The sequence below is a fragment of the Henckelia pumila genome, chromosome 4 (assembly GCF_033568475.1).
Source record: "Henckelia pumila isolate YLH828 chromosome 4, ASM3356847v2, whole genome shotgun sequence".
Taxonomy (NCBI): domain Eukaryota; kingdom Viridiplantae; phylum Streptophyta; class Magnoliopsida; order Lamiales; family Gesneriaceae; genus Henckelia; species Henckelia pumila.
Genome location: NC_133123.1, coordinates 217,061,193 through 217,074,127, shown reverse-complemented (window position 1 = coordinate 217,074,127; position 12,935 = coordinate 217,061,193). Strand labels below are relative to the sequence as shown.

The window sequence follows — 12,935 nt, the reverse complement described above, 5'->3', positions numbered from 1 at the left end:
GGATTCTGCTTTGAGGGATGAGATCCTGTCGCAAGCTCACCGCAGTCGATTCTCTGTACATCCAGGCAGCATGAAAATGTATAAGGATCTTCGCACAAGTTTTTGGTGGAAAGGGATGAAGCGCAGTGTTTATCAGTTTGTATCGCGATGCCTTGTGTGTCAGCAGGTCAAGGCAGAGTTTAGACGACCCGGAGGGTTACTTCACAGCTTAGAGATTTCCTGAGTGGAAGTGGGAGCATGTGATGATGGATTTTTTCACTCACTTGCCTATGTCTTCCAGGAATTGTGATGCTATTTGTGTTGTCGTGGACCGATTGTCGAAGTCAGCGTATTTTCTTCCCTATAACCGGGATTATACCTTTGATAGGATGGCGCAATTGTATGTGCAGGAGATTGTTCGATTGCATGGGATTCGTTGAGCATTATGAGCGATAGAGATCCGAGATTTACCTCGAGATTTTGGGGTAGTTTCCAGCGAGCCCTTGGTACTACTTTGAGCCTGAGTACGGCTTATCATCCAGAGATGGATGGACAATCCGAGCGTACTATTCACATTTTAGAGGATATGCTTCGCGCGGCGGTGATGGATTTTGGCCCAGCGTGGCATGATCATTTACCCTTGGTGGAGTTCGCTTATAACAATAGTTTTCATCGCAGCATTGGCATGACACAATTTGAGGCTCTTTATGGACGTCGTTGTCGTACGCCTTTGTTTTGGGACGAGGTCGGCGAGTGTCGGGTTGAGGGTCCTCAGATGATTCAGCAGATGACTAATGCAGTGGAATTGATCCGACGCATGATTAAGGCGGCTCAGGATCGACAGGCTAGCTACGCGAACACTCACCGGAGACCGTTACACTTCGAGGTGGGAGAGCATGTTTTCTTGCGTGTGTCACCTTTCCGAAAGGTGATGAGATTTGGTCGCAAGGATAAGCTGACACCGAGATTTATTAGTCCTTTTGAGATTCTCGAGAAGGTTGGGGATGTGGCTTATCGTGTGGCCTTGCCACCCGATCTTTCGGAGATCCAAAATGTGTTCCACGTGTCCTTGTTGAGGCAATACGTGGCGGACGAGTCGCATATTTTGCATCCGACCGAGGTAAAGGTAGATCAGGATCTATCATATGTGGAGAAACCCCTGCGGATTCTGTACAGGAAGGACAAGGTACTTCATAACAAGCGTATACCATTAGTGTTGGTACAGTGGCAACGCAGAGGTACAGAGGAAGCTACTTGGGAGTTAGAGAGCCGGATGTTAGCCGAGCATCCCGAGTTATTTTGAGATTTTGTACTTCTTGTATTGAGTTTGTACTTGTTCAGTTGTAATAAAGATCATTTGTTTGACTGTTCATATTTTCCTCTAAGACTTAAATTTCGAGGACGAAATTTCTTAAGTGGGAGAGAATGTAGTAACCCGTATCCAAATTTTATGATTAATAGGTAAATTAATCAAGTGATCATGTTTAAATTAAATAAAACATGATTAAAGAAATTTCAAATGAATTAACGGAGTCCAAAAATAGATCCAGGACACTCAAAAATGGTGGGCATGGCTCGTGAGGTTCGGACGCTCCGAACTGAACTGGTGTTCGGAGGACCCGAACGTGATCGGAGTCAGGATCGGAGGCCCGAGAAGTTCGGACGATCCAAAGAGGAGTTCGGAGGCTCCGTTGGTGAAATAGGAGGACCCGAACAGGGTTAGGGCTTACGTCATCAAATACGTCAGCAAGGTGACGTCATGGATGATGTCACTGATGGGACTTCGGAGGACCCGAAGTTAGGATCGGACAATTCGATTGTGTTCGGACGATCCGAAGTCATGATCGGAGGATCCGAACCAGTTCGGAGGGCCGAAGCCGAGTTCGGACGGCCCGAACGCCGTCTATAAATAGAGGAACCGAGGTTCATTTGTAACTCGCTCATTTCCTCTCTTCTCTCTCGATTCCTAAGCCTTCTAACTCAGATCTAGGGAGATCTAGGCGCCATACGGGAAATCCGGAAGTGTCATAGCGATCCAGACGTCGTAGCGGAGCTGTGGCCTAGTTTTGAGGCTATCGACAGCAAAGGGCTAATGACGGACGCAGGTATAACTTTGGCATCCTAAAAATATTTTGGAGTATGCATTAGCTTAGTTAAGGTTTTTAGAGCTTTATTATTGATGCATGAATATTTGCATTGTAGTAGCAGTAGACTGGACTAGTAGGCTTGGAATATAGGCTAGTGGAGCTAGGTTTTGACCAACAGTGTTAGAGGTACGTAAGTACTGACCGAGATAGCCGGCATGATATATTTTCATGTATGTTGCATGAGTATGTGCTATATGTTTATCATGTTTTATCATGTTTTACCGCCTTAGCACATGCATGATTTTACGTATGACTGCATCCGGAGAGATGTGAGTCATTGACAGTCTCCATAGGGAACGATGATCTCATTTTGGACTCGAGTCAGGTATGACAGTTTCATATGGGGCTTGTATCCTGTTTTGGATTCGGGTCAGGATGGGGTTGGCTCAGCCCTGATAGAGAGTATACGAGTACCCCGCAGAGTCGCTCTCTAGCCGGTGCTGTATATTTCCGGCGCCATGAGTAAGTGTTTTCACTTGAGTTTTAAATCATCTGTGTGCGCATATTTGTATTTATATCATTGCTTATTGTATTGAGCGTTTTCGCTCACGCCCCTGTGTTTGGTATTGTGGTGTACCTTGTGGCGGGGCAGGCTTGAGGCTAGACGGTCCAGGCGGCTCTCAGCAAGATTGAGCTAGGAGAGGGTGAGGTTGTAGAGGGTAGGGATTTGTTTACCCTGAACCTTCGATTTGGTTGTATAACAGTATTTATGCGCAATTGTTATCGTCGGTTGTATTCCGTCGATTGGATTTGTTGTATTTTAATTATCCGCTCTTTACGCTTTAAGTTTAATAGCATGCGCTTTTATTGTAACTCTGATTAAATGGTGGATTCGGGTTGGGTTACTACAATAATCATAATAGTTATAAAAAAAATAGCCTTGAAAATTTCGTCTTCTTTATCTTCGAAAAATCGAAGAGAAATAATTGAGAGAAAGAGTGAGTTTGGTGTGATTGAAAATATGTTTGAGTGATCATATTTATAGGGTAAAAACTAATCGTTTTATTACTGTTTATGACCGTTACTATATATACACAATAAAAATATATAAGGAGTAATATATAGTATAATCATATCACGTTATTATAATGTGGTTTCATAGACATCCTTTTAAATAATAACATGAAATTAAACAATATAGTTAGTATTGAGTCAGATATGGTATATCATATCACATTATTATAAGATTGGTGTCGTAGACATCCTTTATATAATAACATGAAACTATACGAATATGGTTAGTATATATATACACAATAAAAATATATATCATATCATGTTATTATAAAGTTGGTGTAATAGACATCCTTTTATATAATATAATAACATGAAATTATACCAATATGGTTAGTATATATATACACAATAAAAATATATATCATATCACGTTATTATAAGGTTGGTGTCATTAACATCTTTTTATATAATAATAACATGAAATTATATATTAATATATATACATAGTAAAACTATATAAACAGTAAAATAAATATTTTTACTTGTTGAATATTTGTCTTTTCCTTGTGTTTTTGGAGCTTTGGAAATTATAGAGAACCTTCGAACGATCGTGCTGATAACGTATTGTGAAAAAGTAAAAATTTATGGTAAAAAGTAAAAAAACACCAAAACTCAAAATATATCAAACTCTACACTTTATAAAATTCTTCTATCTTAAATTGTGATTTTTTATACAAATGGAGAGACTTATTTATAGATCTCATTTGGAGATTAGTCAAAAAAATAATACATCATCGTCTACATCATCACACACTAATTTTCAAAATTTTACAACTCAAATTTCAACATTCAGCATTAAGCATTCAACATTCAACATGCAACGTTCAATAATAATATATTTTCAACAAAAAGGATATATCTGTTGACTTTTATATCTCCATCTAGCCATGTTCCTAAAGCAGTAATCCAGCACCTGATATTACTAACTCAAAATCAGAAAAAGTAAAATAAGAAACTCTTGATCCCTGACCCCTTTATTTGTTACTATATTTTTAATTAAAAGAAACAGCAATTAATAACCAAAAAGTTAATCACTAATAAAAACTCACCTGTATCTCCAACCCAAAATCAGTTCAGAAAAGGCCCCTTTTTCTTATTCAGATTTACTTGCGTGGTGCAGAAATCTATTGAACATTACATATGATCCCTGACCCTTTTTAAAATACCATCACCAAAAGTCACCACAAGAACATTTTCCATTTTTGAATAAATGGAATCTTACAGCATCTCTGACGAGTATTTCTCTTTCTGTGATCTTTGATATGATTTTAGTTGCATTGTGGCAATCGTTACATACGCGAAGGTTTTTTACCACTTTTACGGGCAGTCCAGGAGGGATAAAAATTAAACCAAATGCAATAGCAAGCTTTTCGCTATGATGGTTGAGCATCTTTAGTTTTTCGGACTCCTCTACATGGTGCAAAATAGATCTCATATCTGGCACGTATCCCTCCTCTGTCATTCTATCATTCAAATATTTCAACTTTTCATATATCTGATCTGAAAACGGGCTTGACTTGTCATCAGCAGAAAAAATGTGCACCTTGTTGTTATACTTGATCCAACTACATCCTGGTTCCTTTCTAACACCTTTATCTCTCATTCCTTTTCTAATTTGTGCCACCTCATCCCATTTGCCTCTAGCTGCATATATGCTGGCGAGCAATACATATCCAGCAGGGTTTTGTGGTTCTAGTTTGAGAAGAGATTCCGCTGCCCATTTACCTAGCTCCAAATTTCCACGATTTCTGCATGAGCTCAGTAATGTAGACCAACCAATTGCATCAGGAGAGCAAGGCATTTGAAGAATAAAGTTCTTTGCTTCGTCTAATCGTCCAGCTCGACTGTATAAATCAATTATACAAGTATAATGGTCAAGAAAGGGCCGAATCCCATACTTTCAGTCATTAATGAAAAATATTGGAGACCTTTCTCGACAGATCCAGCCCTAGCACACGCAGAAAGAACTCCAATAAAAGAAACACCATCTGGTTGCAGACCATGAGCTAGCATATTCTCAAATAAATCAATTGTTTCAATGGCTTTCCCAAACTGCGCATAGCCTGTCACCAAGGCAGTCCAAGACACTTCATCCCTACATTTCATCTCATCAAACAATTGTTGGGACTCTTCTATGTTCCCACATTTGCCATACAGCGTCACAAGAGCATTTGAAACTGTAGTAAAGGAAACCAAGCCTGAGACTAGTGCTTGAACATGAAACTGAGCTCCTTCTTCCAAGCTGGCAAGGCTTGCACATGAGCTTATCACGCTGCCTAAAGTGAAATCGTCTGGTTCAATATTGTTTCGTTTCATCTCACAAAATATCCGAACAGCATCCTCACTGCATCCATTCTGACCATATCCCACTAACATAGCAGTCCATGAAACAACATTCTTGGATCCCATCTTACCAAACAATAGCTCTGCATATTTGATGTTTCTACACTTTGAATACATATCAAGAAGGGCACTGGCAACAAAAACATTATCCAGATGGTCAGTTCTAGAAACATAAGCATGAATCTGTTTCCCTTCTCTTAAAGCCGAGAGGCCTCCACAGGCAGTTAAAATGCTTCCAAAAGTAAACTGATCCATGTCCAATCCCTTCAACCTCATTTCTCGGAATAAATACATGGCTTCTCCGTCCATCCCATTCTGCGTCAATCCCGTAATCATAGTTGTCCAAGAAATCGAATCCTTCTCAGGCATACCTCGGAATAAAACTTCCGACTCTTCCAACAATCCACACCTTAGAAATCCCATAAGCATTGTATTACACAAAACCACATTCCTCTCCTGCAACTCATCAAACACACGTTTTGCCTCACATATTAAGCCACATTTTGCATACATATCCACCAATGGACTACCCACGAAGACATACGAATCGAAACCACATTTCACTACCTGCCCGTGAACAACTCCGCCCAAACAAAACCAGCCCTTGTTCGACAGCATTACAATAATTGTGGAAAATGTAATTCTATTCAAACACTCAGACCCGTATCTTAGCATCAGTTTATAAGTCTCCAACGCTTTCTCAGTCAATCCGAACTTTATATACCCCGAAATAATCAAGTTCCAGGAAACCCCATCTTTTCTTGGGATCAAACCAAATATCTCTTCCATCTTTCTAATGTCCCCAGACTTGGAGTAAGCTGAAAGAATGGTGTTCCAAGAGAAGAGGTTTGGACTGGAAATTTTATCAAACACGTGGCGGGCATACTTGATCTCTTTGAGCTTATAATAAGAATTGATGAGGTTGTTCAGCAAGAAGGTTTCTGGGTTTATCAGAGACTTGATCATTTGACCATGGAGTCCTTTCGCTTGTTTCACACTGTGAATTTCGCAGCATTGCTTCAGTAGTGCACAGTAGTAATTGGAGATGCTGGACATGAAGCAGTGGAAGATTGCTCTGGCCGGCGGAAGACCAACCATACAGAGAGACTTAATTAAAATTATGTTCTAATACACAAGAATCATTTTGTATTCGAAATAAATTTGAGAATTATGTTCTAAGAATATATATTCAAGCTTCAAACAACAAAAGAAAAGTTTATAAAGGTAGACTTGTTTTATCAGAGTGAGCAACATAAACATGGCTACTCAGATAATATTTGAGAATTAGATGCGTAAGAGTGGATGTTATCGATTATATTTAGGGATGGCAATGGGGCGGGGCGGGGACGGGTTTGCCGTCCCTATCCCCGCCCCCGAATTATACCCCATCCCCGGTCCTGCTTAACCGGGGAATCCCCGTCCCCGAACCCGCGGGATCAAATCCTCATCCCCGTCCCCGTCCCTATCCCCGTCTCCTATTGCAGATTTCGACTTGAAATTTTCATTTTTCCAACTCATTTTCTTTATATAAATCTAGTGACATACATATAACATTATAATCTTAGCTTATTATTATTATTTATTTATTTAATATATTTTCGGGGCTATTGGGGCGAGTTCGGGGATGGGGATGACATCCCCATCCCCTCCCTACTCTCCTGCGGGGATTTTAAAAAAATTTCCGAACCCGCCCCCGAACTCGAAACTCACCCTCCAACCCGCCCCCGTTTCGGGTTTTCCCCGCAGTGACCCGAACCCGCGGAAAAAATTGTCATCCCTAATTATATTTGATGAGTCTTTTATTGGGATTTGATGAGTCGAATTTCGATGACAAATTCTTTTAAGGAGAGTAGATTGTAACGTTCGCAAAGTCCATAAATTCAATCACGAATACGAGTATCAAAGAGATTATAAGTGAATTTTAAATGATTTTATTTTATTTTTTTATGATTTTAAAGTTATGTTTAATTAAATGATTTTTGGAGATATATTCATGATTTAAACGTTAGGTTTAAAAGATTTTATGTTATTTATTTTGCGTGAGATTTAATGTTTCAAAGTTAAATTTTGAAGTGTTAAAAGGTTTGTTTAAATGTTGTGTTAAATGATTTCATGTTATCTAAAGTTGCCTGATATTTAATGATTGCAAGTAAGTTTTAATGTGTTTCAGGTATTAGTTTAATTCTAGTGACGAAGAAAATCAAGACTAGCCTACGAACGAGATTTGAGGATTTTAAAAAAGTATATTGTAGTGACCCGCGCCGTGATCACTTACTAATCAAAAGTTTAAACATGCATTTAACTTAATAAAATACAAACGAGAAAGTAACAGCGGAAAACCATAAATAAATCCCAAATAATATAATTATGATACAACCATATCGAAATCTGTATCAATCCAAAAAACAACAGAAACTTAAGCCTAGACAATAATCATGCTGGCCATCCACTGCCTAAGCTCTCCTGGAACCACCAGCCTCATCCAACCGCAGACCTGCCCCATGGAATAGGATGTCCAGATACAACAAAGTACGAGACGTGAGCATAAAAAGCTCAGTACGAGAGTATGAGTATACAGTATTATATGTGCATGTATGCAAGTGAACTGGGTACCAAGACACTCAGTTCAAGAAACAAGCTCATAGACCGTGCCCAGGGTATATAGCACGTTGTGCCGTCGCCTCAGAAGGTGCCTCATATACCCAGCGGATAATGGTGACCTGATACTAGTACATGTGTCCAACCATCACGGTGACCTAACACAAGACTTACGTATCCAACCATCCACAAACTCTTAGGGTGAGCACCCTACTACAGGATACCTCTAAGGTAAAGGCTCAATATGCTCATGTATGCAACATACAATCATGACATACTGTATATAAAGGCATATAAAACATGCAATCACATAAACCATGCAAAAACATAATACATGTATACTCAATCTGGATATCTCGAATAATACTTCCGTACCTCATATACTAGGCAAGCTAAATCAGCTCTATGTCCAAGCCTATAAACCGCACTACAATGCAAAGTACTCATGCATTATAATCTTATTCTAAAATCCTTAACTACGCTATAGCATACTCCCTATTTATCATAAGGAGCTAGAGCTATACCTGCGTCCGTCGTCACCCCTCTAATGACGACTGCCCCAGAACTTGGGCACTGCTCCGCAGCAATCCTGGAGCGCCTAGCCAACTCCCGGACCAAGCCTAGGAAGGCTGGAATCACCCCAAAACACCTAGAATAATCTAAGACCGAAAGAGGAAGTTATGAAATTGGTGTGAGAAATAAGATCTCGGAGGGCCTATTTATAGGTGGAGTTCGGACGGTCTGATCGGGGAGTTCGGATGGTCCGAACCTTGCATGCACAACACGTCACTGCATGCACAGTTCGGACGGTCCGATCCCGACTTCGGACGGTCTGAACTTGCTATGTGTTGGTCAGTTTTGACACCTCAACCCTTGCATGGCCTAACTGGGTTCGGACGGTCTTATCTTGGTTCGGACTATCCAATCCCTCCGCATCCTTCGATCCCCAGTTCAAGATTCCGAAGGATTCGGATCCTCCGATCTTAGTTCGGACGCTCCGAACTCACCTTGATAAAAATTCCGAAAATTGTCCAATTAATTCCAAATTAAGCCCCTAATCCATGCTTAACCATTTTTACTTAATTAATCTTGTAAAATGGAACCGGGCTACTACATTCTCCCCATACTTAAGATATTTCATCATCGAATCAATCTTAAGTACTGAATGTAGTAAAAATTACTGAATAAAAATCTTTTATTCAAATTGTTCAGTTCACAAGATACAACTGGAAATACAATTCAAAACAACTCTGGATAATCTGTATGCATACGACTCTCAAGTTCCCAAGTGGCTTCCTCAGTGCCTCGGCTCTTCCACTGAACTAGAACAAGAGGAATGATCTTGTTGCGTAATACCTTATCCTTGTGACCAATAATACGCAAAGGCCTTTCCACATATGTCAAATCCGTATCCAACTGTACCTGTAAGATATGAGATTCATCTCCACATACAATCGTAACAGTGAAACATGGAACACATCGTGGATGCTTGACAAATACGACGGTAAAGCCAGCCAGATCTCCAACACTTTCTAGTATTTCAAATGGACCAATGAACCTAGGAGATAACTTACCCTTGAGACCGAATCTCAAAATCCTGCGAAATGGTGAGACTTTCAGAAACACTTTCTCGCCCATCTCAAACTGCAAAGGTCTGCGCTTGACATTCGCATAGCTAGCCTGTCGATTCTGCGCAGTATTAATTCTCTTCTTGATCTGTCCAACAATATCAACAGCCTGCTGGACTAACTCTGGTCCCTCTACCTGTCGCTCCCCCACTTCTTCCCAAAATAGTGGAGTACGAAATCATCGCTTGTACAATGCCTCAAACGGAGCTATACCAATATTGCGATGGTAACTGTTGTTGTACGCGAACTCAATCAATGACAACTGATCTTGCCAACCTGGACCAAAATCCAAAGAACATGCTCGCAGCATGTCTTCAAGAGTATGAATCGTGTGCTCTGAATGCCCATCAGTCTCTGGGTGATATGTTGTAATCAATATGAGAGTAGTACCCATAGCGCGCTGAAGATTCCCCCAGAACCTGAAAGTAAGCCTGGGGTCTCGATCACTGACTATGATCACAGGCACTCCGTGCAATCAAACAATTTCTTGGATGTACAAACATGTCATCCAGTCAAAACTGTAATCCTGGTTATAAGGAATGAAATGTGCAGACTTGATGAGTCGGTCCACCACAACCCAGATAGCATCACAATTCCTGGAGCTCACCGACAAATGGGTCACGAAGTCCATCGTGATCAACTCCCATTTTCACTCAGGAATGGATAAAATGTGAAGCAAACCTCCAGGTCGTTGGTGTTCTGCCTTGACCTGCTGACACACCAAACATCTCGAAAAATACCGATACACACTCCTCTTCATTCCCTTCCACCAGAATTTTGTACGCAAATCCTTGTACATCTTGTTGCTTCTCAGATGAATACTCAACTTAGAATGATAAGCCTGGGATAAAATATCCTCCCTCAGAGTATCATCCTCCAGAACAAAAATACGGCCAAATAAACAGAGAAAACCATCTGACTGATAATGGAATCCAGACGAACTATCATCTCTGGCTAAACGAGCCAAATGCTGAGTCATAGGATCAGAAATCTGAGCATCTTGAATCCGAGAATACAAAGCTGGCTCAGATAAGATTGCAAACATCTGGATACTGTGCATACCTTTCTTATGCTTGAAGGTATATCCTGAAGAACAACAATCTTCAACTACACTTTCCACAGAACAAGCTTGAAGTGCGGACACTCGTACCTTATGACTCAAAGCATCAGCAGTGAGATTAGCAGCCCCTGGATGGTACTTAATTTCACAGTCTTAATCCTTAAGCAAATCCATCCAATGACTCTGTCTCATGTTCAACTCTGCCTGAGTGAATAAATACTTGAGACTCTTGTGGTCTGTGAAGATCTCAAATCTATCACCATAGAGATAATGACGCCAGATCCTTAACACAAATACAATAGTTGCTAACTAAAGATCATGCACTAGGTAGTTATTCTCGTGAAATTTCAACTTTTTAGAGGCGTATGCAATCACATGCCCACTCTGAGTCAGGACACATCCCAGTCCCTGAAGAGAAGCATCAATGTACACCACATACCCTCCAGATCCAAATGGTAAAGCCAACACAGGCGCAGAAGTCAACCTTCTATGAAGTTCACAAAAAAAAATTTCACATTCTGAGGACCACTCAAAATTCACGCCCTTTCAAATAAGTTGTGTCAAGGGTCGAGCTAGCTGCGAGAAATTTGCGATAAAGAAACGATAATATCATGCTAGATGCAGAAAACTACGGATCTCAGCTACCGTCATTGGACGCGACCAGTTCATTACAGTCACAATCTTGCTCGGATCCACAGAAACTCCATCCCTGGATATAATGTGTCCAAGAAATACCACCCAATCCAGCCAGAACTCACACTTACTCAACTTAGCGTACAACTGTCTATCTCTCGAAGTCTGCAACACCAGCCTCATATGATACACGTGTTCATTCACATCATGTGAATATACTAAGATATCATATATGAACATGACAACAAACTTGTCCAAAAATTCTCGGAATACTCGATTCATCAGATCCATAAATACAGCCGGCACATTAGTCAACCCAAATGGCATCACTAGGAACTCGAAATGCCCATACCTGGTCTTGAATGCTGTCTTGGCTATATCGTGATCTCGGACTCGCATCTAATGATATCCAGATCCCAAATCAATGTTTGAGTAAACCAAAGTACCCTGAAACTAATCAAACAGGTCATCTATACGAGGCAAAATGATACTTATTCTTGATCGTTATCCTGCTCAACTGGTGATAGTCGATGCACAGACGCATATACCCATCCTTTTTCCTCACGAACAGAACAGGCGCTCCCCAAGGAGAAACACTAGGACAAATGTAACCCTTGTACAACAAATCCTGAAGTTTCTGCTTCAACTCATGCATCTCTGATGGAGCCAGACAATATGGTTCTCGGGAGATAGGTGAAGTCCCTAGCATCAAATCTATGCCGAACTCAACTTCACGCACTGGAGAAAACCCTGGAATTTCATCTGAAAATACATTTGGAAATTCATTCACAACTGAAATACTCTCAATAACAACACTTCCAGCGGATGTATCAACTGCATAGATAAGGTAGCCTTCCGCGCCAGATTCCAAATCTCGACAAGCTTTCAAAGTTGATGCCAAGGGCATCTGAGATCGCGCTCTGATATGAACCTAGGAGGCGCTAGAAGATTCATATTGTTCAAAGAAATGTCTCTTAATTTGCCATCAAGAATTGAACGCGTGCGCCCGCGCCATGAATGCGATGAGACCGCGCGCCCGCGCCTTTCTCCTTTCGCGCCCGCGCTGCTCCGGAACTTTTGAAGATAGAGGATGCGTAACTCATGCGCTCCCGTGCCATCCCATAGTGCGCCCGCGCTTGACTTTCTCTCACACACACTTCGGCATGTTTGTGTGTGTGCGTGGTTTTTTATATATATTGATATATTGTGTTATTTTGAGTCTTATAAGTCAACTAGGAAACTTTATAATGAGATCTTTAGATTATTTTGCAATTATCTCTAGAATTTTTGAATTATAATCCAACTAGAAAATCTATAGTATAATTCTATTAGGATTCCTATTTTATTTTTATTTATATTGTAAAATTCTCATTAATTGAGAATAACAATTAAGAATTATTCAGTTTATTGATTTTTATCAATTCTTAAAATTCTCTCTAGAATTTTGCCAAAGCTCTGCCTTGTTTTTATCAAAATAAAACTTATCAAAGTTTCATAAACTTTGTGGCGTTTGTCAATTGATTTTTCACT

General features: G+C 40.3%; 1 protein-coding gene across 1 annotated transcript; it reads right to left on the bottom strand.

Moving 5' to 3' along the window:
• Window positions 1–3,844: 3,844 nt before the first annotated feature.
• LOC140865480 (putative pentatricopeptide repeat-containing protein At1g68930) lies at window positions 3,845–6,652 on the bottom strand. The gene is given in 3 exon segments (XM_073270141.1): window positions 3,845–4,056; window positions 4,193–5,045; window positions 5,048–6,652. Coding segments are annotated over 2 exon segments (2,271 nt in total). The 5' UTR covers window positions 6,585–6,652; the 3' UTR covers window positions 3,845–4,056; window positions 4,193–4,311.
• Window positions 6,653–12,935: the final 6,283 nt, after the last annotated feature.